The sequence below is a fragment of the Pelodiscus sinensis genome, chromosome 5, assembly GCF_052426305.1.
Source record: "Pelodiscus sinensis isolate ZL-2025 chromosome 5, ASM5242630v1, whole genome shotgun sequence".
Lineage (NCBI taxonomy): Eukaryota > Metazoa > Chordata > Testudines > Trionychidae > Pelodiscus > Pelodiscus sinensis.
The window spans coordinates 134,923,097-134,951,071 of record NC_143056.1 but is presented as its reverse complement, the minus strand read 5'-3'; the positions used below and the strand labels follow the sequence as shown (position 1 = coordinate 134,951,071).

The window sequence follows — 27,975 nt, the reverse complement described above, 5'->3', positions numbered from 1 at the left end:
CTGGGCACCTTGCAGAAGGCCCAGTGTGGCCAGAGCCAGGAGAAGCGTTTGCATTTCGGAGGCTGGCGCCATCAGTTCTCTGTCCTGCCTCGTGCTGAGTGTAACATTGCACAACCCACTTCCTTCACCTGCTTCGGCCACCCCCTACCCCGACACACGATTGCTCACTGGGAGGCGCCACGGGGCCACGCAGCCACACAGCACCGGAACGGGGAGGGACCTCGCGAGGTCACCCCGTCCACCCCCTGCCCTCCCGGCAGGACCACGCGCCGTCCGGGTCATCCCTGTCAGTGTCTGTCCAACTTCTCTTAGTATCTCCAGGGAGGGAGATTCCACAATTTAGTCCAGTGTTTGACCACCCTGACAGGTAGGAACTTTTTCCTAATGTCCAACCTAAACCTCCCTTGCTGCAGTTTAAGCCCATTGCTTCTTGTTCTATCCTCAGAGGCCAAGATGAACAAGTTTTCTCCCCCCTCCTTCTGACACCTTTTTAGATACCTGAAAACGGCTCTCATGTCCCCCCTCAATCTTCTCTTTTCCAAACTGAACAATCCCAATTCTTTCAGCCTTCCCTCATAGCTCATGTTCTCTCGACCTTTCATCATTCTCGTTGCTCTTCTCTGGACCCTCTCCAATTTCTCCCCATCTTTCCTGAAATGCGGTGCCCAGAACTGGACACAAAACTCCAACTGAGGCCTGATCCGCGCAGAGCAGAGCAGAGCGGGAGAACGACTCCTCGTGTCTGGCTCACCACACTCCTGTTCACGCAGCCCAGAGTCACGTTTGCTTTGTTTGCCACAGTTGTCTCATGTTCAGTTTGTGATCCACTCTGGCTCCTAGATCCCTTCTGCAGGACTCCTTCCTAGACCGTCGCTTCCCATTCTGTGTGGCTGCGTCTAGACTGGCAAGTATTTCCACAAAAGTGGTCGCTTTTGCAGAAGAACTCGCCAGCTGTCTACACTGGCCACTTGAATTTGCGCAAGAGCCCTGACGATCTCATGTATGACTGTCAGTGCTCTTGCGCAAATCCTAGGATGCTCCCATTCGGGAAAACGCCCTCTTGTGCAAATGTATTTGTGCAAGAGGGCCAGTGAAAACAACGAAAAACTGTTTTTCACAGAAAAGCCCCGATGCTGAAAATGGTGATCGGGGCTTTCTTGTGCAAAACCGCGTCTAGATTGGCACGGACGCTTTTCCGCAGAAAGTGCTTTTGTGCAAAAGCATCTGTGCCAATCTAGACGCTCTTTTCCGCAAATGCTTTTAATGGAAAAACGTTTCAGTTAAAAGCATTTGCTGAAAATCCTGCCCGTCTAGATGCAGCCTGTGTGTGAAACTGATTGTTCATCCCAAGTGACGTTGTGACGGGCCAGGCCGGGTCTGGGGACCGCTGAGGGCGTCGGCTCAGGGCGAATTGCTCAAAACAAGGACTCCTTACAGCCCCAGACTGGAGACCTTCCCAAATAGGCCACAAACCAGTCCCACCGAGCTCAACCCCTCAGAAACCCCAGCTCCCCCTGTGCCGCAATCAGCCCTGGACCTAACACACAGGTGAGGGGTTAGAGATCCCATCTCACCTACCCCCAACAGGTTCTCCCAGTCCCAAGAAACCAGCCACAGATCCCCAGTCAAGTTACACTCTGGATCTTACCCACAAATCACGCTGGGCCAGTCCTTTAGCATCTAACATCTACAGATTTATTAACGAAAGAAAGAAAAGCAGGAGAGTGAGGTTGTGAAGGAGAATACGTTACATGCACCGAATCCCCCAGTTCTCGAGGCAGGCTCTAGCAGAGATGTTACAGCTGCTGGCTTAGAAGTCTCTGGTTGCATCCTATGCCAGGATGGGTCCACGGTTCTTTCCGGCTCGTTGTTCCTCGCAAGACTGAATCTGGGATCAGGAGCAGAACTGAGGACAAGATGGAGATGGCCACATGGCTCTTCTACACCTCTCCTGGCATCCTCCTGGCCGGAGCAGGGCACATGGCCGAGCGACCTGTGACCTTGTGCCCTGGCTGGCTTGCAGGTATCCAGATTCCCAGACGCTCCTCAGGTGTGTACTGGCGCCTGGCGATTCATTGTCCCTGGAGCCTCGCTAATTAGCACAGTCACTGACTGACCATTCCCAGCCCCTTGCTCTGCCTCAGACGGAGAATCTCCCAGCGTCAACACAGAGTCCCTGTTTCTAACCCCACACAGACATCACACACGCACATGAATCACACACACAGGATCAGTAGGACACGAGCTTTCATTGGACACCTCACATGGCCCCTTTGTGCAGACTTTGGGGCAACCCCCCCCCCACCCATGGGTGCAGCAGTGATCTTTAGGGTCCAATACCGTGGCAGACGCACTTTGTATTTCTCCCTATGAAACTTCCTCCTGTGTCCCGCCGGCCGTTTCTCCAGACCCGTTTGAATTGTGACCCGCCCCCGCAGCTTGGGATCCCCCGCAAGCTCACTAAGCGCCCTCTCTGGGGCAGCGTCTAAACGGGGGGTGCAGCCAGCGCAGCGACCCGGCCCCAGAACAGAGCCCTGCGGAGCCCCCTTGTTCTGCCCTCCCAGCGGGTTGAGCCGCTAATCACTCCGAGCCCGGCTCTCCAGCCCGATCCGCTCCCGCCTGCCGGCCGCCCCGCCACGGTGGGTTTGCCCAGCTGAGAGCCTGTCGAACGCCTGGTGAAGTCCAGGTGCCCCACGGCCAGCGCCCCTCCCTCAGCCACAAGGCCCCTCCCCCCGGCCGACTTGCGCCAGTGACCCACTGGCCTGTGGTCTCCATATTTCCCTTTGTGTCGCTGGGTGCTCCATCGCGCCTGTCCCCGGCCTCTCGCCCTCCCTGCAGCGCGGCCTCTGCAGGTGTGGGGCAGAGAGCAGGGCAGGGGTACTGTAGGGCAGGGAGCGGGGTGCTGTGGGGCATGGCAGGGGTGCTGTGGAGCAAGGTGCAGGGCACTGGGTACTATGGGGCATGGCAGGGGGCACCATAGGTCAATGAGCAGGGCAGGAGGTACTGTGGGGCAGGGCGCAGGCCAGTGGGTGCCATGGGGCAGGGTAGGGCAGGGGGTGCCGTGGGGCAAGGCGCAGGGCAGGGGGTGATGTGGGGCAGGGCGCAGGGCAGGGGGCGCCGTGGGGCAGGGTGCAGGGCAGGGGGCGCTGTGGGGCAGGGCACAGGGCAGGGGGCGCCGTGGGGCAGGGTGCAGGGCAGCGGGTGCCGTGGGGCAGGGCGCAAGGCAGGAGGCGCCGTGGGGCAGGGCAGGAGGTGCCGTGGGGCAGGGCAGTGGGTGCTGTGGGGCAGGGCGCAGGGCAGTGGGTGCCGTGGGGCAGGGCAGTGGGCGCCGTGGGGCAGGGCGCAGGGCAGGGGGCGCCGTGGGGCAGGGCGCAGGGCAGGGGGTACTGTGGGGCAGGGCGCAGGGCAGGGGGTGCCGTGGGGCAGGGCAGGGGGTGCCATGGGGCAGGGCAGTGGGCGCCGTGGGGCAGGGCGCAGGGCAGGGGGTGCCGTGGGGCAGGGCAGTGGGCGCCGTGGGGCAGGGCGCAGGGCAGTGGGCGCCGTGGGGCAGGGCAGTGGGCGCCGTGGGGCAGGGCGCAGGGCAGGGGGTGCCGTGGGGCAGGGCGCAGGGCAGGGGGTGCCGTGGGGCAGGGCACAGGGCAGGGGGTGCCGTGGGGCAGGGCAGTGGGCGCCGTGGGGCAGGGCGCAGGGCAGTGGGCGCCGTGGGGCAGGGCAGTGGGCGCCGTGGGGCAGGGCGCAGGGCAGGGGGCGCCGTGGGGCAGGGCGCAGGGCAGGGGGTACTGTGGGGCAGGGCGCAGGGCAGGGGGTGCCGTGGGGCAGGGCAGTGGGCGCCGTGGGGCAGGGCGCAGGGCAGTGGGTGCCATGGGGCAGGGCAGTGGGCGCCGTGGGGCAGGGCGCAGGGCAGGGGGTGCCGTGGGGCAGGGCGCAGGGCAGGGGGTGCCGTGGGGCAGGGCAGTGGGCGCCGTGGGGCAGGGCACAGGGCAGTGGGTGCCGTGGGGCAGGGCAGTGGGCGCCGTGGGGCAGGGCGCAGGGCAGGGGGTGCCGTGGGGCAGGGCAGTGGGCGCCGTGGGGCAGGGCGCAGGGCAGGGGGTACTGTGGGGCAGGGCGCAGGGCAGGGGGTGCCGTGGGGCAGGGCAGGGGGCGCCGTGGGGCAGGGCGCAGGGCAGGGGGCGCCGTGGGGCAGGGCAGGGGGCGCCGTGGGGCAGGGCGCAGGGCAGGGGGTGCCGTGGGGCAGGGCAGTGGGCGCCGTGGGGCAGGGCGCAGGGCAGGGGGCGCTGTGGGGCAGGGCGCAGGGCAGTGGGCGCCGTGGGGCAGGGCAGTGGGCGCCGTGGGGCAGAGGTGCGGGCAGCCGGAGGAGGAGCCCCGCGGAGCCGGCGGTGGGTTATCTGGAGGCCGCAGGCGGCTGTGGTGTCATTTCCTGGCCGGCCCCACCCAGGCTCCTGGGCTAACGCTCCGCGCCCGCCTGGCGGCTCCCTCCCCCCAGCGCTCTGGGGCACTGCCAGGAGCAGTCACAGCTCGGGGGCCTGCTGCTGGGGGGAGCCGGGGGGTAGGAGCCAGAACATCAGAGCGGCCAGACCGGGTCAGGCCATCGGCCCGTCCAGCCCAGGGTCCGGTCGCCCACAGCGGCCAGCGCCAGGTGCCCCGGGGGGAGGGAACCGAACAGGGAATCCTCGCGTGTTCCCTCCCGTCGCCCATTCCCAGCCCCAGACAAACAGGCCAGGGACCCCGCCCTGCCCCGCCTGGCCAACAGCCATTGACGGACCCACCCTCCATGGATCCATCTAGCTGTTACAGTCCTGGTCTCCACATCCTCCGGCGAGGAGTTCCACAGGTCGACCGCGGTGCCTGAAGAAAAACTTCCTTTGGTTTGTTTTAAACCTGCTGCCATTCAGTTCATTGGACGCTCCCTCGTTCCTGTGCTAGGAGGGAGACACGGACTCAGCCCCAACTCCTCAGCCCTGCACCGTTCCTGGGAGTTACCCCCGTCTGTGCGGGTCTCCTGGGGCGCTAAGCCCCTGGGCCCCGGAGCCTTTTCGAGCTGCACCTCGGAGCCCTCCGCACGCCTGCCTCTGCCATGGGCCCCGCGGGACGCTCCTTGCTCCGGGCCCGACAGCCCACGTGGGGTCTGAGCGACCTGTCCTGGGACCAGCAGCTGGCACGCCCCCGAGCCCTCTGAGTCCCGGGCTGCTCCCGGGGGAGACCCCCGATTAGTGAGCCCAGCCCAGCCGGTGCCCGGCTCCGGGCCGAACGCAGCCCCTCGGGTTCCCTGGCTCCGGGGGAGACTCACTTTCCCCTTCGCCTTTCCCCGCCCACACGCATCCCACCTGGTCCGGCTGCATCACCTCGCCACGGCGGGGCAGCTCCTCCTGGCTCCCCTCCTTCCGTGGGGCGCTGACTTCCCAGGGCCCGGCTCCGAGCCAGGCCGGCCCCCGCTCCAGCCCTTCGGCCCCCAGCCCAGCTCCCCAGCACCTGTGAGCTCGGCCCGATAGCTCGCCCGCGCCCCGGTCCCGGCTCCTTCCCAGGACCAGCACCGAGACCTGCCGGGGCCGCCGCTTCTGCCCCTGGGATCCTCCTGCAGAGCTCGGTCTGGAATGTAGCTGGGCTCGGGGCCGGCCCCCGGCTGTGCCTCAGTTTCCCCACCTGTGGGCAGGGCTTGGTCTCCGCCCTGCAGGCCCTGGCGCAGGGAACTCGCTCCACTCGCTGGCGGTGTCAGGGCCACGGCAAGGCAGGGACCAAGCAGGGGTGGGCCGGACAGTTCTCCCACCCACCTCGCCCCCGCATCTCCGCTGGGCACCCCAACCTCTTGGGGGCCTGAGCCCTCTCCTGCCCCCCCGTGCACCGAGCCCTCTCCTGCCCCCCCCCGGGGAACCGAGCCCTCTCCTGCCCCCCCGTGCACCGAGCCCTCTCCTGCCCCCCCCCGGGCACCGAGCCCTCTCCTGCCCCCCCGTGCACCGAGCCCTCTCCTGCCCCCCCCCGGGCACCGAGCCCTCTCCTGCCCCCCCCCGGGCACCGAGCCCTCTCCTGCCCCCCCCCGGGCACCGAGCCCTCTCCTGCCCCCCCGTGCACCGAGCCCTCTCCTGCCCCCCCGGGCACCGAGCCCTCTCCTGCCCCCCCCCCGTGCACCGAGCCCTCTCCTGCCCCCCCCCCGGGCACCGAGCCCTCTCCTGCCCCCCCCCCCCGGGCACCGAGCCCTCTCCTGCCCCCCCCCGTGCACCGAGCCCTCTCCTGCCCCCCCGTGCACCGAGCCCTCTCCTGCCCCCCCCGTGCACCGAGCCCTCTCCTGCCCCCCCGTGCACCGAGCCCTCTCCTGCCCCCCCCCGGGCACCGAGCCCTCTCCTGCCCCCCCGTGCACCGAGCCCTCTCCTGCCCCCCCCCGGGCACCGAGCCCTCTCCTGCCCCCCCCGTGCACCGAGCCCTCTCCTGCTCCCCCCGTGCACCGAGCCCTCTCCTGCCTCCCCTGGGCACCGAGCCCTCTCCTGCCCCCCCCCGGGGAACCGAGCCCTCTCCTGCCCCCCCGTGCACCGAGCCCTCTCCTGCCCCCCCCCGGGCACCGAGCCCTCTCCTGCCCCCCCGGGCACCGAGCCCTCTCCTGCCCCCCCCCGGGCACCGAGCCCTCTCCTGCCCCCCCCCCGGGCACCGAGCCCTCTCCTGCCCCCCCCCGGGCACCGAGCCCTCTCCTGCCCCCCCGTGCACCGAGCCCTCTCCTGCCCCCCCGGGCACCGAGCCCTCTCCTGCCCCCCCCCCGTGCACCGAGCCCTCTCCTGCCCCCCCCCGGGCACCGAGCCCTCTCCTGCCCCCCCCCGGGCAGCCCTCTCCTGCCCCCCCCCGCCCGAGCCCTCTCCTGCCCCCCCCGTGCACCGAGCCCTCTCCTGCCCCCCCGTGCACCGAGCCCTCTCCTGCCCCCCCCGTGCACCGAGCCCTCTCCTGCCCCCCCGTGCACCGAGCCCTCTCCTGCCCCCCCCCCGGGCACCGAGCCCTCTCCTGCCCCCCCGTGCACCGAGCCCTCTCCTGCCCCCCCCCCCGGGCACCGAGCCCTCTCCTGCCCCCCCGTGCACCGAGCCCTCTCCTGCCCCCCAATCTCCCGTGGGCCCGACCCCCGGGCTTGCTGGGCTTAGCCCCTCCGCGGTTACGGAGACCGGGTCACTTCCATGAGAACGTCGCAGCCGACGTGCTGCAGGGCCCCGCCGCCCCCCTTCCTGCGCCCCCAGGATCGGGGCCCCCGGCCGGGCGAATGGCTCTCGGTCGGGGCCTCCCCGCGTCAGGCAGCGCCCCCGCCCCACCGCGCCTGCGCCACACGACTCTCCCTGTCGACAGCCCTGCTGGGGGTGCTGCCCCCCTTCCCTGGCCCCTCGTGAACCCCGGGGCTGGCTGGGTGACCCCTCCCCAAGGCTGCTCTCAGCCTGGGTTACTGGTGGTCTCCCCTGGAAGGGTGAACGGGCGATGGGCCTCGTTCCGTCGGGGGTCCCTTTGCCTGCTGTGGGCCCCCCTCCCCGGGCTTTCTGGGGGCTCCTTCCCAGCCCCCGCAGTGGGGTCTCCCCACCCCCCGCCTGCTGCCCAGAACCTCCCCTCCCCGGTACCCGCCCAGGCCTGTGGACAGGTGCCCTGCAGCTGCCCCCCCCGCCCCGGAGCCGTTCTCCCAGCAGGGGGACCTGGGGTCTCCGTCCTGCCTCGGGCTCCATTCCAGCCTCAGCGGCAAAGCCCGTGTGGCCCCGTCTGGCTCCCCGCCCGGTGGCTGGTCCGTCACCAGCCTTCTCGGGGGCCGCGACGTCCCTCCCCCGCTGCACGGGAACGCGGGTCCCTGCGCACTTGGCGTCTCGGGGTCGCTCCTCACTTACCGCCGGCGACGCTCTCGGCCACCGGGGGGCAGGCTGGGTTCCCCTCCGCGCTGGGCCATGGGGGGTCCGCTCCCAGGCTCTCGCCGCACCCCGGGGCCCCGCCTGGCTCTGGAACTTGCTTCTCAACCCGCTGCCCCCCCCAGTCCCCAGCGCTCTGTCCCTGCAAGGCCCCTTCCAGGGGCTGGTCATCGGCCGTCTCCGGTCCCTTCCGCTCCCCCGGCTCCAGCAGCCACTCGCGGCAGAGCCCTCTGCTCTGCAAGGGCGTCCCCGCCATCCTCGGCCACGGACTCAGCCCCACAGGCCCCCGGGCGTAACCCGGCTTCGGACGGGCCATTCGCTCGCTGGCGGGAGGCGCTTCGGCCCGACGGCCCCCAGGGACGCACCTCGGAGCCGTCGGTCACCCGGGAGCCCTGGCACGCCCATGCCCAGAGGGGCAATGCCCCCGACCCCCAGCCGCCGGGACTCGGCCAGTGACACAGGAGGGCTTGCTGTACACCTGAACCCAGCGCAGGGCCCCAGGCCTGTCGCCCCTCAGCGCCGTACCGTCCATCTGGGTCTCTCCCGCTTCCGGGGGCTCTGGCTGCCCCCTCTGTCCAGCCGACCATCCTACAGCCCCTCCTCCATCCTGCCGCCTTGGGCCCGTTTCTCTCCTTTGCTCCCCCACTGCCTGGAACCGACTGGCCAGGTCATCGGGGGCCTCTCTCCTCAGCCCTTTCTCCTTCCCCTGGCCAGACGCAAGTCAGCTGGGCCTCATGCGCGCCCGTCGCTGGGGTCCCTCAATCCAGGCTGTTGTATGGGTCCCAGGCAACGTCGCACCGGGTCCTCGGGACCAGCAAAGCCTCTTCCACCACCTCGTTACACATGCAGCACCCAGGGAAACCGAGGCACGCGCCCAGCACTCCCACAAAGCATGAAGGAAATCCCCCACTATGTCCCAAGGGGTAACTAACTTTTCCTTTCTCCACACCAGTCCTGATCTTACAGACCTCTCTCTTAGCCCCCTTAGCCTCCTCTTTCCCACGCTGAAAAGTCCCCGCCCTGTTCCGCTCTCCCTCATCCAGAAGCCGTTCCAAGCTCCTCTCATTTTAGTCCTTTTTCCAGGGACTGAGGTAAAGCTGACTGGTCTGTAGTTCCCTGGATCGTCCTTCTCCCCTTGTTTAAGATGGGCCCTGCATTTGCCTTTTTCCAGTCATCCGGGATCTCTCCCGACCTCCACGACTTTCCAAAGCTAATGGCCAAAGTCTCCTCAATGACATTTGCCAAATCCCTCAGTCCCCTTGGATGCATTAAATCCAGGCCCATGGATTTGTGTATGTTTAGCTTTTCTCAATAGTTCCTAACTTGTTTTTCCCCCACTGAGGGCTGCCCACCTCCTTCCCCTACTGCGTTGCCTAGTGCAGTAGTCTGGAGGCTGACCTCGTCCGTGAAGACAGAGGCAAAGAAAACTTTGAGTGCTTCAGCTTTCCCCACATCATCTCAGTGCTATTCGGGGATAAAGTCCGTTATCCAGAGATAGCATTCTGTGTGTCTTAAGAACACGCCCGTTATTCCAAAATACATCCCAAATAACGGGCTTCTTATTCTGGCTTTCTGTAACCTCATTGCCCGGGAATTAAGGAAGACACCGGAATAGCAATTCATTTAAAAAATAGTGCTATGCAGACAGCACCACATTTCAAAATAAGCTATGTCATTTGCACAGCTCAAATTGCTTAGCTTGTTTAGAGGTCTGTGCTCCTGTGTAGATGTACTTTAAGGGTCCCACGCTTGCTAACATGCCTGTAGAAACCTTTCTTCTTCCCTTCACATCCCTTGCTAGCTGCAATTCCACTCGTGCTTTGGCCTTCCTGGTAAGTCCCTTGCATTCTTGAGCAATGTATTTCTACTCCTCCCTAGTCATCTGTCCACATTTCCACTTCTTGTCAGCTTCCTTTTTGTGTTGAAGTTCATCAAGAATTTCCTTGGTAAGTTACCCTGGTCGCCTGCCCTGTTTGCTTCTCTTGCTGCGCGTCGGGATGGTTTCTTCCTGGGCCTTCAATACGGCTTCTTTAAAATCCAGCCGGCTCTCCTGGGCTCCTTCCCCCTTGTGTTAGCATCCCAGGGGACCCTGCCCATCCGTTCTGAGGGAGTCAAAGGCTGCTCTTCTGAAGTCCAGGGTGAGTATTTTGCTGCTCTCCTTCCTTCCTTCAGTCAGGATCCTGAAATCGACCATCTCATGATCACTGCTTCCCGGATTGCCACCTGCATCCACTTCCGTTTGTGAGCAGCAGGTCGAGCTGCGCACGGCCCCTGGTCGGATCCTTCAGCACTTGTACCAAGAAGTTATCCCCAAAAACTCCCTGGATTGTCTGTGTCCTGCCGTATTGGTCTCCCAACAGACGTCAGGCGATTCAAGTCCCCCACGAGAACCAGGGCCTGCGATCTGGAAGCTTCTCTCAGTTGTCTGAAGAAAGCCTTGTCTGCCCCATCCACCGGATCTGGTCTATAGCAGACACCAACCACAACCTCACCCGCTTCTTCCACCTCCACACTTGACCCAAAGACTCAACCGGCTTTTCTCCCTCTATATCCTGGAGCTGTGAGCAATCCTACTGCTCTCTTACACACAGCGCAACTCTGCTCCTTTTCCCCCCCGCCTGGTCTTCCTGAACAGTCTATACCCTTCCGTGACAGCGCTCCACTCATGTCAGTCGTCCCACCACGTCTCCGTTATTCCAATCAAATCCTAGTTCTTCCACTGGGCCAGGGCTTCTGATTCTTCCTGTTTGTCTCCCAGGCGTCTCGCATTCGTGTACAGACACTTTACATACCCAGTTGATCGCCCGACCTTCTCCATTCGAATCAGGGGTCTTCCTTTGTTGTTCATTCCTCGTGTTTCTTCCCGGTATCCCACTTCCCCACTTACCTCTGGGCTTTGGTCACCGTCCCCCGACTAACCTAGTTTATAGATGCTCTTCCCTCTCTTGGGTAGGTGGAGCCCATCTCTTCCTAGCAACCCTTGTTCATGGAACAACATCCCATATCCAAAGCCCTCTCCCCAACACCACCTGAGCAACCACGCATGTGCCTCCACAGTTCGATGATCCCTACCTGGATCTTTTCCTTCTACATGGAGGGTGGACGAGAACACCACTTGCACCCAGTTCCCAACACTGACGCGTACAGCACAAGCAGAGGATGTTTTCAGAGAACGATCTGCAATTACGCCAAGATCTCTCTCTCTCTCTGAGAGACTCCATCATTTTACACATTGTGCCGTAGCGGGGGCTGTCTGCTCTGTGACCCGGAGTCCCCCTGCGCTGGGATGGGAGATTCCCACTGACTCTCCCAAATGTGGATTATCCCAGACACTCAGGCTCAGCCTCCCAGGGAGAGACAAAGGGAGGGGGGCGGAGACCAGCACCTGGCTGGGGGCAGGGCTGGAAGAGAGTTTTCGTTTCTGGCTGGAATCATGGAGGAAGCAGCCTAAGCAAGGGGCTGGGATTTAGGGGCCCAGGCTCCCCCATCTCTAGGGGGGCTGAGGCCTGCCCTGGAACCAGATTACATCTGTGCTGTATCCTGAGGAAGCAATAAACTCCCTCTGTTCTACTGGCTGGTGGAGTCTGTTCGTGCCACTACGGGGGTGCAGGAGTCGGGGACCCCAACGCGCCGTCACACACGTACAGCTTTGGAAATAACCATCTTGAGCAGTTTTGTAAAAATTGCAAATGTGGCCACCTCCCTGTTTGCCCCTTTCTCCAGATCATTTCTGAATAGGTTGATTAGGATCGGTTCCCGTACGGACACCACGAGTTACCTCTCCATTTGGGAACCTCACCATTTGTTCCTGTCTTTTAACCGGTCACCAGCCCATGAGAGGACTGTCCCGCTTATGCCGTGACAGCTTACTTTGCTTAAGAGCTTCGGGGAGGGACCTTGTCAAAGGCTTTCTGGAAATCTAAGTGCACCGTATCCAGTGAATTCCCCCCGTCTGCATACCTGTTCATCCCCCTAACGAATTCTTGCAGATTACTGAGGCAGGATTTCCCTTTATAGAACCACGCTGACTCTTCCCCAACAAATCATGTTCATCTATGCGTCTGACAACGCTGTTCTCTAGTTTCAACCCATTTGCCCAGTACTGCCAGTCTCCCTTGCCTGGAACTGCCGGGATCACTTCTAGAGCCCTTTCAACAAACTGGAGCCTCCCTCATTAGGTACGGAAGCTGATTTAAAGGCAGGTTTCCCATGTGAGTTCTGTCAGAGCTCTTGGGCGCATGCCATCCGGGCCCGGTGGCTTGTGACTGTGAAGCTTATCCATGTGCTCCAAGGCTTGCTCTGTGACACCTCAAACTGGGACAATTCCTCAGATTTCTCACCTAGAAAGACTGGCTCGGGTTTGGGAGTCTCCCCAACATCCTCAGCCGTGACAACCGATGCGAAGGATTCATTTCGTTTCTCCACAACGACCTCATCGGCCTTGAGTGCTCCTTTGCCGTCTCGATCGTCCAGGGGCCCACTGGCTCTTCAGCCGGCTTCCTGCCTCGGATGGTCTGCTCTGTTCGTGTGGATTTGGCGGGCTGCACTTCAAATTCTCCTGCGGTCCTGCCTCGCTCTCCCTGGCCCCGACTCACCAGAATACACGCTCTCCTCTGGGCCGCAGCAGAGTCCCACTTCCCCTTTCGAAAGCAGGCCGTTTGCCTCCCTCTAACTGACTTTCCCTTGGCTGTGTAGCAGGGGTGGGGGATGGGACTTAGGCTCAAATTGTAAAGATGGGGCCATTCTCACAGAAAGGTTTGAAAGTTTCCACGCGGCTACCAGTCATTCACACTTCTGCCTGCTCCTCGGCCTTTCAGTTTCACTCGCCGCCTTGTGTGTTGAGCTCCCCTTGCAGGAGTTCAGTGCTGATGTGGAGTTCCCCTCCCACCCAAGGGTGTTGCACCGAATTATATTATGGTCTCTGGGTTCTCTCCCCAGCTGTGGGAAAGGAGGGGACTCCAGAGGCCAGAGCAGAGCAGGGGGTGGGGAGGAAGGACTCCTAGATTCTCCGGCAGCCAGTCCCAGTTGGAAATGGGGCGATCAAGAGAGGAATGGGGGGAGCTACGTGGGGAAACAGAGAGAAGGGATTCAGCAGAGAAAGGAGCCTGGGGCTGAGAGCCTAGGGGAGGCGTCAGGGCAGGGCTGGTGTAAGGAATGGGAATGGCTGGGGATAAGGGCGGGGTTTGGGGCTAAGGAGAGGGCTTGCAGTTTGCAGAGCGGGGTGATGGAGCTTCCGTGCCTCGGGAGAGTGGAAGGAGCCGGGACGGAGGGGAGGGGTTTAGAATCAGAACCACAGGTCCTACCATGAGGGCAGGGCCCGGACCTGACCTGTCAAGGTCCCTTCCGGTTCTCGGGTTCTCTGATTCTATTCTTCTAAGCGGAAGGAACCTCCAGAGGTCATCAAGCCCCATCGAGACCAGCCCTGGCAGGCACCTGTTCAACCTGCTCTTAAATATCTCCAGGGATGGGGATTCCACAACCCCCCGGGCAATTGAGTCCAGTGTTGAACCACCCCGACAGGCAGGAAGTTTTTCCTAATGTCCAACCTCAACCTCCCTTACTGCAGTTGAAGCCCATTGCTCCTTGTCCTGTCCTCAGAGGCCAAGGGGAACAATTTTTCTCCCTCCATCTTGTGACACCCTTTTAGATACCTGAAAACGGCTCTCATGTCCCCTCTGTCTTCTCCTTTCCAAACTAAACAAGCCCAGTTCCTTCAGCCTCCCCTCATAGCTCATGTTCTCTAGACCTTTCATCACTTTCATAGTTTTTCTCTGGACTTTCTCGAATTTTCCCACATCTTCCTTGAAATGTGGTGCCCAGAACTGGACCCAATACTCCAACTGAGGCCTAGTCAGCACAGGGTACAGCGGAAGAATGACTTGTCGTGTCTTGCTCACAACACTCCTGACAATACATCTCAGAATGAGGTTTGCTTTTTTTGCAACAGCGTTACACTGTTGACTCACATTTAGCTTGTGATCCACGATGGCCCCGATATTCATTTCTGCAATCCTCCTTCCTAGGCAGTCACTTCCCATTCTGTATGTGTGAAACTGCTTGTTCTTTCCTCAGGGCTTAGCATTCGGCCTTATTGAAACTGATCCTATTTATCTCCGACCAATTATCCAGTTTGTCTGGATCGTTTTGAATTACATTCCCAACCTCCACAGCACTCGCAACCCCTCCCAGCTTGATACTGTCCACAAACTTAACAAGTGTCCTCTCCACGCCATCATCTAAATCATGGAGGAAGATATTGAGCAGAACCGGTCCCAGAACAGACCCATGCGGAGCCCTCTTGTTCTGCCCTTCCAGCATGACTGTGAACCGTTAATAACTCCTCTCTGGGATCAGTTATCCAGCCAGTTCTGCACCTGCCTTATAGCAGCTCCATCTAGGTTGTCTTTACCTAGTTTATTGATAGGAAGGCCATGCAAGACTGTATCAAATGCCTTACTGAAGTGTAGCTATACCACGTCCACCGCTTCTCCCTCATCCACAAGGCTTGTTACCCTGTCAAAGAAAGCTGTCAGTTGGTCTGACGTGATTTGTTCTTTACAAATCCTTGCTCTTACTTATCACCTTACTATCTTTCAGATAATTGCCTTAATTATTCACTCTACAGTCCTTGCCCACAGACAACCCACCAACCTGAAGCAAATTCTCACCACCACCACAGTAACTCTAACTCAGGAACTCCAATCCCTGCAACAAAGCCCGGTGTCAACTCTGCCCACATATCTACACCAACGACACCATCAAAGGACCTAACCGCATCACCCACACCATCACGGGCTCGCTCACCTGCACATCTACCAATGTAATATGCAGAGCTCGCCAAGCAGCAGCAAGCCCTGTTTGCCAGCCGCGCGGAAGCACACACTGTGCATGTGCTGACCGTGCTGTGTGGCCCCGCCGGGCTAAAATCTACTTGCCACGGGCGAGTAGATTGCCTAATTTGTCGAGCCCTGGTAATATACGCCACCATGTGCCAGCAATGCCCCCTGCCATGTACACTGGCCAGACTGGACAGCCCCTACGTAAAAGAATAAACAGACACAAAACAGATACCAGGAATGGTAACATCCAAAAACGTGTAGGAGAACACTTCCATCTCCCCGGTTACACAGTAGCACATTTAAAAATAGCCATCCTGCAACAAAAAAACAGACTTCAAAGAGAAACTGCTGAGCTCCAGTTCATCTGCAAATTTGACACCATCAGCTCAGGATTAAACAAAGACTGAGAATGGCTAACCAACTACAAAAGCTGCTTCTCCTCTCTTGGTGTTCACACCTCCACAGCAGCTGCTAGAAGTGGGCCTCTTCCTCCCTGACCGAATTGACCTCGTTATCTCCAGCCTTACTCTTCATTGGGACTCTTTTCTTATGCCTGTATATTTACCCCTGCCTCTGGCGTTTCCACTGCGTGCAGCCCACGAAAGCGTCTGCGCCAATAAATCTGTTAGTCTATAAGGTGCCACAGGACTCCTCGCCGTTTATGCCCGTGTTCACTGGCACTCACTGTGTCAGGCATTCCGCCGCCACCAACCTTCCTGGTGAAAACCAAAACAAAGAAGTTTCCTACACAAAACAAAGAAGTCACTAAGTACGTCCGGCACTTCCACATTCTCTGTTGTTTTTCCCTCTTCACCGAGTAATGGGCTTCCTTGACGTTGCTCTTCCTCCTGCTTCTAACATGTGCGCAGAATGTTTCCTTGTTCCCCTCATGTCTCTAGCTAGTCTGAGCTCATTTTGTGCCTTCGCCTTTCGAATTTGGCCCCTGCATATTTATTTATATTCATCCTTTGTCATCTGGCCTAGCTTCACCTTTTTGTAGGACTCTTGAGTTCTGGATCAGTCTGGGGGCTCAGGGGGTGAGTGTGTGCGTGTGTGTGTGCACGCCCACGTTCCATTCACGCCCCCCACACGCACGGGGGTACGGAGGAAAAAGGGAAGGTGCGAAGAGGCTGCCCTGCTCCCCACATCTGCCTGCATGTGGCCAGTTTGGGGGGAGTTCGGTTCTGCTGCCTCAGGGGCTGCATTTACAGGATGTCTTGTGTCACCCCAGGACTGCCGGGGTTGTTGTAAGGGGTCAGAGACAGCGCTCCCATGCCACGTGGGGGGCTCGGCCCAATAACTGCACCTCCAAATCTAGCCCTGCTTCCAGCACCTGCCAGGTGACATCACCCCCGTCCCCGCCCCGCATCTCTCCAGAGCCACTGAGCTCCCCATATCTCTGCCCTGGTTCCATCGTAGCTGGGGGGAATGGGGTTGGGTCAGCAGCTCCAGCAGTGGTTCCCTGGTTTGCTTCCGACTCTGGAGACAGAACAATAACCAAGTGACATACCCACTGCCCCAGATATTGGAACAACAGGCCAGGAGACCCTACAATAACAATCTGTCTCCCAGAGAGGGCCCTACAATAACAAAGCACCATGCACACAGCCTCAGACCCTTCAATCATGACATGCACACAGTCCCTGATCTTGCAACAACAGGGAAGGTAACCTTATAACAACAGAGAAGACCCTACGATAACAAACCCAGATCCTACGTTAAACCGGCAGCCATCGAGAATACAGCTATAATTAGTGAGCATGAGCGGGCCCAGATCTTGCAACAACAGACTATGAGACCCCACAACAACACAGGGGTTCCACAGAACAACAACAAAAGCACACGCAGCCTTCAGTCTCGGGACAGGCCCTACCACAACAAAGCCGCCGCGTTTGTCAGAGACTCAACAACAGCTACAGTGAAAACACACACCCCTAGCACGTTTAAGACCCACAGAAACAAAGCTGCATTTCCACACAGTCCTCACATTTGTAAGACCCTACAGTAACAAAATGACACAAAGACAGGCCCTGGTGCTCAAGCGCTTGTGAAAGACCCTACAAAAACAAAACAGTAAGCACAACAGACCCTGCAATTAAAAAGCAACACACACACAAAACCTGAGCTTTCCTGCAACCAAACCGTAACAAGCCCGCGAGCACAAGAGAGCTCACAAAACCCAAGCCACGCACAGAGCCCTGCTTCTCCCAGGAGACCCTACAAAAACAAGGTGACGGACGAGCTATGGTAATAAATCAGTCCTGCCAAGAGAGAGCCAAAACAAGCAGCCCTGCATCTCCTGAGGGACCCTACCATAACAACCCAGGCTGTGAATCCCAAACACCAAGGCCCTGATGCTCAGAGGAGAATCTCCATCTTCCAGGCGCTGTGTGGGCCCCCTGACACACAGACACCAGCTCGCAGGGGCGGCAGCACCAGCACAGTACAAGACATAGATATATTTTAATCCAGCAAGAAAAAAAATAAAGACGAGACATCCACACCCCACAAGCCCCTCCGCCCCATATGCACCCCAACCTCCCTCCCTGGCTCTCCCAGACCCAAGTCCAGCCCCCTCGGCTCGAGGGGTCGCAGGCCAGTCGCAGATCACGTGTACAGGTCAAAATCCACCCGCTTGGAGTTGTAGAACTGGCCTTCCGAATTGTCGGCCTTGCGGCAGTAGACTCCATGCTCAAAATAGCCCTGGTTCACCCACTCCTGCAGGGGGAGAGAGAGAGGGTTACATGGGGCCCTGGGACGCGGCTCCTTGGGCAACGCAGGGGCTGGGCACCTGGGGACCCTCGCCCAGGGCTGGATACCGTCCCTCTGGGGAAGGGGTCAGACACCTGGGGAGCCAGGCCTGGCGGAGGGGGCTGGGCACATGGGGAGTTGGGAACATCTCGCGCGGTGCTGGGACGTGGCCCCGCTGGGGCAGGCGGGGTACACGGGACCCCTTGCTCCGGGGCGGGGTCTCACCTGCATCTGGGTGCTGCTGAAGGGCCCATAGAGCTCTGCCCCGTTCGTGTTCTCCCATTTGTACTCCCACATCACCTCCGCCAGGGGCTCGTCCCCGTCCAGGGGCTGCGTCGCTGCGTCAGCGCCCCCTGCTGGAAACAGCCGCAGGTCAGACAGCCCCTGGGTAACCCGCAGCCTCCACCAGCCCTGGCCTGCTCCACCAGCCCTCTTGCCAGTGCCCCTAGCTCCTGCCCCACAGCCCCCGCCAGCCCTGCCCTGCTCCACCAGCCCTCTTGCCAATGCCCCTCGCTCCTGCCCTGCAGCCCCCGCCAGCCCTGCCCTGCTCCACCAGCCCTCTTGCCAGTGCCCCTAGCTCCTGCCCCACAGCCCCCGCCAGCCCTGCCCTGCTCCACCAGCCCTCTTGCCAGTGCCCCTAGCTCCTGCCCCACAGCCCCCGCCAGCCCTGCCCTGCTCCACCAGCCCTCTTGCCAATGCCCCTCGCTCCTGCCCTGCAGCCCCCGCCAGCCCTGCCCTGCTCCACCAGCCCTCTTGCCAGTGCCCCTAGCTCCTGCCCCACAGCCCCCGCCAGCCCAGCCCTGCTCCACCAGCCCTCTTGCCAGTGCCCCTAGCTCCCGCCCCACAGCCCCCGCCAGCCCTGCCCTGCTCCACCAGCCCTCTTGCCAATGCCCCTCACTCCTGCCCCACAGCCCCCACCAGACCTGCACTGCTCCACCAGCCCTCTTGCCAATGCCCCTCACTCCTGCCCCACAGCCCCCGCCAGCCCTGCCCTGCTCCACCAGCCCTCTTGCCAATGCCCCTCGCTCCTGCCCTGCAGCCCCCGCCAGCCCTGCCCTGCTCCACCAGCCCTCTTGCCAATGCCCCTCGCTCCTGCCCTGCAGCCCCCGCCAGCCCTGCCCTGCTCCACCAGCCCTCTTGCCAATGCCCCTAGCTCCCGCCCCACAGCCCCCGCCAGCCCTGCCCTGCTCCACCAGCCCTCTTGCCAGTGCCCCTAGCTCCTGCCCCACAGCCCCCGCCAGCCCTGCCCTGCTCCACCAGCCCTCTTGCCAATGCCCCTAGCTCCCGCCCCACAGCCCCCGCCAGCCCTGCCCTGCTCCACCAGCCCTCTTGCCAGTGCCCCTAGCTCCTGCCCCACAGCCCCCGCCAGCCCTGCCCTGCTCCACCAGCCCTCTTGCCAGTGCCCCTAGCTCCTGCCCCACAGCCCCCGCCAGCCCTGCCCTGCTCCACCAGCCCTCTTGCCAGTGCCCCTAGCTCCTGCCCCACAGCCCCTGCCAGCCCTGCCCTGCTCCACCAGCCCTCTTGCCAATGCCCCCCGCTCCTGCCCTGCAGCCCCCGCCAGCCCTGCCCTGCTCCACCAGCCCTCTTGCCAATGCCCCTCGCTCCTGCCCTGCAGCCCCCGCCAGCCCTCTTGCCAATGCCCCTCCCTTCCGCCCCACAGCCTGTCAGCCCAGCCCTGCCAGTGCCCCCCACTCCCGCCCCGCAGCCCCCCAGTATCTCACCGGATGCCTGGGGTCTCAGCCTCTCCTCATCGATGTCCTCGGCAAACATGTCGAGGGCCGGGGCGGGCTGGGCAGGGGCTGGGGGCGGCTGGGTCAGCGCCCGCAGCCTGAGCGCCAGCTTCTCACGGGTCTCCTGGTAGATCTCGTACACGCCCCGCCCCACCATCTGGTCGGCCAATCCCGAGAGCCGCTCCAGCTGCTCCCGCCTCTGGGGCGACCCTGGTGCCGCCCCCTCCTCCTGTGAGGCAGGGGCGTCGGCCTTGGCACGGGTCCAGGCGCGGTGGGTGCGCGAGCCTCTGGCCCCGCCCTTGCTGCCCAGCCGCTGGATGGCCCGGGCCACAGTCTCCCCCGGTCGCACCAGCTCCACCATCCCCTCCAGCAGGGTCTGCTTGTCCAGCGGGGGGCGCCCGCCGGGGGACCCCCCATCCTCCTCCTGGCCTCCGCCGAGGGGCTGCCGGCTCCCGGGGGGCTGCTCCTTGATCCGCACCTGAGGGAGGCAGAGATCAGCCCCGGTCTGGCCGGCCCCCGCCCCCCGCCCCCGCAGGACTGCCCCTCACCCAGTCGATGTTGTCCAGCCAGTTGTCCCGGATCAGCGCCTCGCGGCGCAGGAAGTAGTTCCCCTCCGAGTCGAAGTGCCCCTCCTCCATCTCCTCCTCCAGGTTGAAGGGGGTGATCCGCACCCCGTCCTCGTAGTCGATGGTGGCCGACTCCTGCCCTGCCCGGGGAGACCCCCTGCCCGTCAGCCCCGCCACCCTCACCCCCCGCCCGTCAGCCCCGCCACCCTCACCCCCCGCCCGTCAGCCCCGCCACGCTCACCCCCTACCCCCGCCACGCTCACCCCCCGCCCGTCAGCCCCGCCACGCTCACCCCCCGCCCGTCAGCCCCGCCACACTCACCCCCTGCCCGTCAGCCCCGCCACGCTCACCCCTACCCCCAGCCCCGCCACGCTCACCCCCCGCCCGTCAGCCCCGCCACGCTCACCCCCTGCCCCCGCCACGCTCACCCCCCGCCCGTCAGCCCCGCCACGCTCACCCCCTGCCCACCAGCCCCGCCACGCTCACCCCCTGCCCCCAGCCCCGCTCACCCCCCGCCCGTCAGCCCCGCCACGCTCACCCCCTACCCCCAGCCCCGCCACGCTCACCCCCCGCCTGTCAGCCCCGCCACGCTCACCCCCCGCCCGTCAGCCCCGCCACGCTCACCCCCTGCCCGTCAGCCCCGCCACGCTCACCCCCTACCCCCGCCACGCTCACCCCCTACCCCCAGCCCCGCCACGCTAACCCCCTACCCCCAGCCCCGCCACGCTAACCCCCTACCCCCAGCCCCGCCACGCTCACCCCCCGCCCGTCAGCCCCGCCACGCTCACCCCCTACCCCCAGCCCCGCCACGCTCACCCCCTACCCCCGCCACGCTCACCCCCCGCCCGTCAGCCCCGCCACGCTCACCCCCCGCCCGTCAGCCCCGCCACGCTCACCCCCTACCCCCAGCCCCGCCACGCTCACCCCCTACCCCCGCCACGCTCACCCCCCGCCCGTCAGCACCGCCACGCTCACCCCCCGCCCGTCAGCCCCGCCACGCTCACCCCCTACCCCCAGCCCCGCCACGCTCACCCCCCACCCGTCAGCCCCGCCACATTCACCCTCTGCCCACCAGCCCCGCCACGCTCACCCCCTGCCCACCAGCCCCGCCACGGTCACCCCTGCCCACCAGCCCTGCCACAGTCACCCCCTGGCCACCTGTCATCCCCGCCATGGTCATCCCCCTACTCCTCAGCTCCTCCATCCACGGTTATCACCTGCCCAGTCATCAGCCCCGCCACAGTCACCTGCTGCCCACCAGCCCCGCCACAGTTTGCTCCCTCAACACTACCCCACCAGTTTCCCTGCCTCCTGCCCCTGCCTCTGGAGACCCTGTGACCTGTCAGTCCCACCACTGTCTTCCCCACTTCCTACCCCTGGGAGACCCCCCTGCCCATCAGACCTGCTGCCATTTCCCCAACTTCATTACTACCCTGTCTCCCCTGCTCTGTACAGCCCCAGATTGGTCTACCGAGGCAGGTCCCCCCACTTCTCCCCACAGGAGCACTCTCCAGCCCCCATTCTCCCCTCCTTCCCCCCGGATCATACACTCACCCCTCACCTGCCTCCCATCCTTCCCTTCTTCCCACCCACTCCCCAGGGTCCCCCTCCCCAGATCTTTGCCCACTCAGCTTGGTCTCCCCTGCCGAGGGTCTCACCCTCCACGTCCTCCGATGCCAGGATGTCGTATTTACTGGCCCGGCCGTCATCGCCCTCCTCATCCTCGTCTTCCTCGTCGCTGTCCAAGGAGTGTTTGCCCTTGAAGCGGCTCCCGGGGCCGCTGGCCCCCAGGCCAGGCTCTGCCAGCTGGGGAGAGAGGGAGACTTAGATTCCCTTGGTCATCCCAAAACACAGCACCTTGATGCAACAGGCCCCCCACTCACCAGCATCATCCTGAGACACCCAGGAGAACCCTCAAATACCCCATGGTCACACCCTCTCCAGCGACCCCCTCCAACTCCCAACAGAGACCTGTACCCTTCACCAGGGTACCTCCAGAGACCTCTCTCACGTCCCCACCCGCACAACAGGCCTCCCCTTTGTATCCCTCCCCCATGCCTCACTGCCCCACAGAGATCCCTCCCCACATCCCTGCCCTCATAACTCACCTTCTTCTTGGGCATGGCCAGCTCCTCCTCGTCCCCCTCCACCTGGTCCTCAAATGTCACCTTGCGCTTGGGCATGGTGGCCCGATGCTCTGGGGAGGGAGGTGAGTAAGGAAGGGGGCGTCCGCCGCTGCAGCCCCACACGACGGGCCCTGCGGCCCCTAGCACCTGCAGCCCCACACGACGGGCCCCGCGGCCCCAGGCACCTGCAGCCCCACACGACGGGCCCCGCGGCCCCAGGCACCTGCAGCCCCACACGACGGGCCCCGCGGCCCCAGGCACCCGCAGCCCCACACGACGGGCCCGCTGCCCCAGGCACCTGCAGCCCCACACGACGGGCCCCGCGGCCCCAGGCACCCGCAGCCCCACACGACGGGCCCGCGGCCCCAGGCACCTGCAGCCCCACACGACGGGCCCCGCGGCCCCTAGCACCTGCAGCCCCACACGATGGGCCCCGCGGCCCCTAGCACCTGCAGCCCCACACGACGGGCCCCGCGGCCCCTAGCACCTGCAGCCCCACACGACGGGCCCCGCTGCCCCTGGCACCTGCAGCCCCACACGACGGGCCCCGCGGCCCCTAGCACCTGCAGCCCCACACGACGGGCCCCGCGGCCCCTAGCACCTGCAGCCCCACACGACGGGCCCGCGGCCCCAGGCACCTGCAGCCCCACACGACGGGCCCCGCGGCCCCAGGCACCTGCAGCCCCACACGATGGGCCCCGCGGCCCCAGGCACCTGCAGCCCCACACGACGGGCCCGCGGCCCCAGGCACCTGCAGCCCCACACGACGGGCCCCGCGGCCCCTAGCACCTGCAGCCCCACACGACGGGCCCCGCGGCCCCTAGCACCTGCAGCCCCACACGACGGGCCCCGCGGCCCCAGGCACCTGCAGCCCCACACGACGGGCCCCGCGGCCCCAGGCACCTGCAGCCCCACACGATGGGCCCCGCGGCCCCAGGCACCTGCAGCCCCACACGACGGGCCCCGCGGCCCCAGGCACCTGCAGCCCCACACGATGGGCCCCGCGGCCCCAGGCACCTGCAGCCCCACACGACGGGCCCCGCGGCCCCTAGCACCTGCAGCCCCACACGATGGGCCCCGCGGCCCCAGGCACCTGCAGCCCCACACGACGGGCCCCGCGGCCCCTAGCACCTGCAGCCCCACACGACGGGCCCCGCGGCCCCAGGCCCTCAGGCGAGGCGCCACCGGAGCATCCTCTCTGCGCCAGGCTGCAAACCCGCCCCGGGCACAACGTGCATTTGCATATGCAAATGAGCCCCCCAGGCCCCGCCCCGCAGGGACACGGGCCCAAACTCCAGCCTCGCAGCTTCCCAATTTGCATATGCAAATGACTCGCTTCCACCGTGCTGGGCGGGCCCAAGCCCTCGGTTCAGCCCAGCCAAGGGCCCCCCTGTGATGCCTAATTTGCATATGCAAATAAGATGCAATAGTCCGGCCCGGGGGAAATGCGCAGTACGGGTCCTGCCGCCTCATTTGCATATGCAAATCAGCCCGTTCGGCTCGGGCCGGGCGCCCCGGTACCAGCGGGACCCCAAGACCCTCACAGCCCCTCATTTGCATATGCAGATCAGCGCCCCCATCGGCTGCGCCACTCACTCACCTCCGGGGCTCGCAGAGCGCCCTCGCGCGGCAGCCACTTCCGGGTCACTCTGCCCGGATGTGACGTCGCCGCAGGCCCTCGCCCCGCCTCTCGCGCCGGGTTGATCTCGTTCGGGCGAATAGCGCGATAGGTGACGTCACAATGGCACCTGAGCGAGCGCCCCCCCATCGCGCAGGAGCCCAACGGCGGGTTGGCGGAGGGGCCGGAAGTGACGTTTTCTCCGGGCAGCCACCGCTAGCTGCGGCTTCATTGGCTGCCGTGCGGAGCGGGAGTCATGGCAACGCTTAAAGGGGCAGCAAGCGCCCCGCCCCCCCCCCCCCCCCCGGCACCTCGGGTCTGACGGGACAGGCCCAGGGCATAGGCCCCTCCCCCTCCACGGGGCCACGCCCCCTGCGCCCCCCCCGGCAGGCGCACCGGCCCCCCCTGTTTTCCGGGGGGGCAAGGGGCCCGGCCCCTCGTGTTTCACCGGGGGGGGGGGGCGAGTGGGGCCCTGCCCCCCCCCCCCCCCGCGAACCCGGGTCGCCTTAGGACCGAGCGGAGCCGGCCGCGCCCTGGCTGCCGCGAGACACTTCCGGGGGGCGGGGCCGGGAGGGAGCAGCCGCGCGGGCAGAGCCGGGCAGGAGCCAGGTAACGAGCCCGGGCGGGGAGCGGCCCCCCCCTCCCCGAGCCCCGCCCCCCCCGAGCTGAGCCCCCCGCCCCCAGGCCCGGGCCCCGCCCCCCCCCCCCCCCCCCGAGCTAAGCCCCCCGCCCCGAGCCCCGCCCCCCGCGCTGAGCCCCCCGAGCCCCGCCCCCCGCGCTGAGCCCTGAGCCCTGCCCTGGGCTCCCGTGCTGAGTCCCCCGCCCCGAACCCCCCGTCTCAGGCCCCGCCCCGAGCCCCGCCCCCCTGAGCTGAGCCCCCCGCCCCGAGCCCCCCCCGAGCTGAGCCCCGCCCTGGGCCCTGCCCTGAGCTCCCGTGCTGAGTCCCCCGCCCCGAACCCACCGTCTCAGGCCCCGCCCCGAGCCCCGCCCCCCTGAGCCGAGCCCCCCGCCCCGAGCCCCCCCCGCGCCGAGCCCCGAGCCTCACCCCGCCCTGAGCCCCCAGGCCCGGGCCCCGCCCCCCCCGCCCCGAGCCCCGCCCCCCCCTGAGCTGAGCCCCCCGCCCCGAGCGCCCCCCCCCGAGCTGAGCCCCGCCCTGGGCTCCCGTGCTGAGTCCCCCGCCCCGAACCCCCCGTCTCAGGCCCCGCCCTGCGCCCCACCCCCCCCGACTTGCCCCGCCCCGAGCCCCCCTTGCTGAGCCTCCCGCCCTGGCCCCCTAGGCCCGGGCCCCGCCCTGCGCCCCGCTCCCCTTGCCCTGCCCTGGGCCCTCTGCGCTGGGCCCCCTGAGCCAGCCTTGCCCTGAACTCCGGGCCCCCAGCCCTGGGCCCCATGTCCCGTTCCCTGCCCTGGGGCTGGGCCCCTGCCCGGGAAAGGCCCCACGTCCCGTTCCCTGCCCTGGGGCTGGGCCCCTGCCCGGGAAAGGCCCCACGTCCCGTTCCCTGTCTCCCCTCTCTCAGGTCCCTGCCCACATGAAGTTGCATGAAACCGGCGTCCTGGGCTACTCCCGCGTGGCGGTGCCCCCCGACCGCCAGGGCCGGCTGTACAAGAAGAGCGAACGCAGCAGCACCTACCAGCGCCGCTGGTGCGAACTGCGAGGGAACTTGCTCTTCTACTGGGAGCGGCAGGGGGACCGGGAGCCGCTGGGGCTGATCCTGCTGGAGGGCTGCACGGTGGAGCTACAGGAATCCGCCACAGAGCCTTTCACCTTTGAAATCTCCTACCGGTCGGGCCACCGAGCTTACAAGATGGCTGCCGAAGACCAGGCCTCCATGGAGGGCTGGGTACGGGCTCTGAGCACGGCCAGCTTTGACTACCTGCGGGCTCTGGTGACTGAGCTAGAGGGACAGTACCGGGCCAATGGGGTTGCCCCGCCAAAGGAATGGGCTGTTCAGCACCGCCCAGTGGTGTCAGCGGTGGGATTGCCAGACTTTGAGGGGCTGCACCAGCAGTTTGGGAAGGAGATTGTGAAGCTGCGGGCGAAGTGGAAGGAGGCCAGGGCAGAAGGGACCCAGCCAACACAGGGAGACCTGATTGATTTGGGGTAGGACGGGAGCAGGGAAAGGAGAAGAGCCAGAGGGGGTAGGGGAGTCCTATTCCATGCCATCCAATGCAGGAGAAACATGCAGTGTGGGGGACCCAGGGTGGGCTAGCAGGGGCTGCAAGCTCAGCTCAAGGGACAGACAGAATGGGAAGGGGCCGTGTCTGGCTTGGATGGACTAGAAACCCTCCCCCCCGGGTTAAGGAGGCAGAGATGCTCCCTCTGCCTTGCGGTTCTTCGGGAAGTGGGGACCTTTCAAGGCCAAACCTTTGCACTGAGGCGATGCTTTTCCAATAATAAACGTGTTCTGTCGGGGCCTGGGCTCAGCCACGTGAATTCACTGTTTGGTCACCTCTGGCCAGCAGTGGGGGGCGCTGAGTGCAGGGGGCAGGGCAACGGCTGGGTCGGGGGAGCTCCTGGCTATTCCAGCGGGTGCTGTGCGGAACAAACGTCCTGCCTGCCCGGTGAGAGCTCCCCCCACTGCCGCACTGGGCTCAACTTGTGGGTCTGAGAAATCCCCATTCATTCAGCCAAAGGAGGCTCTCGGGCCACAGGGACAGGCAAAGCAGGAAACGCTCCATCAGGGCCCTGCCTGCGGCTCTGACCGCCTTCAACAACCGTTTCCTGCCCTAGGAGATCAGCCAGGCTCCTGCTGCCCTCACCCAACCTCCACTGGCACAGCACACACCGTCCAGGCTTCGCCCCTCCAGCATGCAGAGCCTGGTCCCCCGTGGCCACTGCTCCGCCACTAACCCCAGTGAGCCGGGAATAGAGCCCAGGAGTCCTGGCTCTCACTAGCCTCAGAGTGGCCCTCAGGGAACTGAGGCTCATCTCAGGCCAGTGCCCCATACCCCCAAGACCAGAACCCAGTGGTGTGGATACTGGGGGTCTCCATTTCCAGGCAGGCTGCGTGATTCACCCTGTGGCGGGACAAGGGGGTGAGTCTGCAGAGACCCCCTAGCCCAGCCTGTCTCTACTAGCGTCTTGGGCCCAACCAACAGGCAGCCAGTGGTACCTGGCAACCGCTGAGCCTGCACTGGCAGGAAGCTGGCCCATTCTGACCCGCTGGAAAGCAAAGCTTGGGGCTGGGGCCCCTACCCCTGGGGCTGGGGCCCCTACCCCTGGGGCAGAGACCTAGGGGCTGGGGCTGGCTGGAACATCCTGCTTTCTACGCTGATCCAGACTGGCAGACGTCCCTGAAGGGAGCTCGCAGTGTGGAACGGGTGCTGACAGCTCTGAGGCAGGGCCCACAGGGTGTACCCTAGGAGAGTGCCACACGAGGCAGCCTAGCCACGATCCACTCCGGGCTGCTCCAGAGCACGAAGCCTATTCATCCGGGACACCCTCACCCCTTTCAAGGGGCAGAGACCCCCCAGACCAAGGACTCAAAGGCCCTCAACCCAGCGATCTTCAGAGACGCAGCACCCCAACCCATGTTCCCCCTCATCCCCCCGGGCGGAATAGGTGTTCTCTGCACTGAGACCTGTGAAACGTGCACCACCAGGAGAAGCAGGCTGCCGGCCATGGGTGCTCTGCTAATCCACTGGGCAGCATCTGAAACCCTCCTGGGTGGCCTCCCATGCACCCAGCCACTGAGCAGCAAAGAGCCACGCTCCCCTCCCCAAGGGTTCTCAGATCTAAAGGCCAGTGGCCTTGGAAGAACAGCCCCCGACTGATGCTTCTCAGAGACCTGCAGCCCCTGGAAGAGCCAGACTAGCCCCATAGTACTAGAGATGCAGCCGTGAGAGTCTGAAACACCAGCCAGGGCTGTGCGGCACTTTACAGACTAACAAGATGGTTTATTAGGTGACGCCTGCATCCTGCTTCAAAGACATTAACACCAGACTTGAAAGAGAAACCTCGGAACTGTCATTCATGCTTCAATTCGACACTTTACGCTGGGGTCTTAACAAAGACATTAATTATCTTACCCATTCCAAAGAGCTTCCCCAATTATCACCTCCAATAGCATTAGCTCACAGACATTTACCCCTCTCCCCCCCCCCTTCTGAAATTCGATTTGTCCTTTTTATGCGTGTTCACTTTGTTTTGGTTGTATCCCTTTGGGATATGTGGTCGTGCTTATTTTCTTCCACAATTTGATCTGAGGAAGTGGGTCTGGCCCACGAAAGCTCATCCCCTAATAAACCATCTTGTTAGTCTTTACAGTGCTCCACAGTCCTGTTTTTTGAGACTAGCCAAAGGCGTTCAAATGGCACTCAGAACCAACGTCCCTCCAAGCCCTAGAGCCCAAGGAGAGCCATCGTGACCCCCACCAGAGCCATCGTGACCCCCAACCCAACAATGGTCCTCACCGAGCCATGAACCCACAAGCCCTGAGCACTGGACCCTCGGCGAGCCACGGCCCCCAACCCAACCGCGGCCCCAAGAACAGCG

General features: G+C 64.1%; 3 protein-coding genes across 9 annotated transcripts in view; 1 reads left to right on the top strand and 2 right to left on the bottom strand.

Annotated features, from left to right (window-relative positions):
* ITGAL (integrin subunit alpha L) overlaps positions 1-16,986 on the bottom strand; it is a 47,499-nt gene extending 30,513 nt beyond the window's left edge. For 4 of the 6 annotated variants that reach the window (XR_012903739.2, XM_075928764.2, XM_075928767.2 and 1 more), the window contains exon 1: positions 1,752-2,029. Coding sequence is in view for 4 of the 6 variants with exons in the window: in XM_075928764.2 (XP_075784879.2) it covers positions 1,752-1,830 (79 nt within the window). In the remaining 2 variants the exon portion in view is untranslated. Of the gene's footprint in view, positions 1-8; positions 283-1,751; positions 2,030-15,257 lie in introns of those variants that run through there. The other 2 variants (XM_075928768.2, XM_075928766.2) reach the window with 2 other exon arrangements.
* Positions 16,987-17,131: 145 nt separating this feature from the next.
* Positions 17,132-23,745, bottom strand: CD2BP2 (CD2 cytoplasmic tail binding protein 2). 2 transcript variants are annotated; one of them, XM_089779078.1, is made up of 7 exons: positions 23,466-23,745; positions 21,848-21,936; positions 21,398-21,545; positions 19,722-19,879; positions 19,165-19,651; positions 17,669-17,796; positions 17,132-17,410 (listed from the first exon to the last, which is right to left on the bottom strand). In XM_089779078.1, exons 2-7 carry the CDS (start codon positions 21,920-21,922, stop codon positions 17,300-17,302), a joined length of 1,107 nt encoding a protein of 368 aa, XP_089635204.1. In that variant the 5' UTR covers positions 21,923-21,936; positions 23,466-23,745; the 3' UTR covers positions 17,132-17,299. The 2 variants fall into 2 exon arrangements, with proteins under 2 accessions (XP_089635204.1, XP_075784887.2); XM_075928772.2 differs by having other exon boundaries at positions 17,669-17,799; positions 23,466-23,743.
* Positions 23,746-23,781: 36 nt separating this feature from the next.
* On the top strand, positions 23,782-25,893 carry LOC102457111 (sesquipedalian-1-like). Its single transcript, XM_075928773.2, has 2 exons — positions 23,782-24,092; positions 24,998-25,893. Exon 2 carries the CDS (start codon positions 25,010-25,012, stop codon positions 25,583-25,585), a length of 576 nt encoding a protein of 191 aa, XP_075784888.1. The 5' UTR covers positions 23,782-24,092; positions 24,998-25,009; the 3' UTR covers positions 25,586-25,893.
* Positions 25,894-27,975: the final 2,082 nt, after the last annotated feature.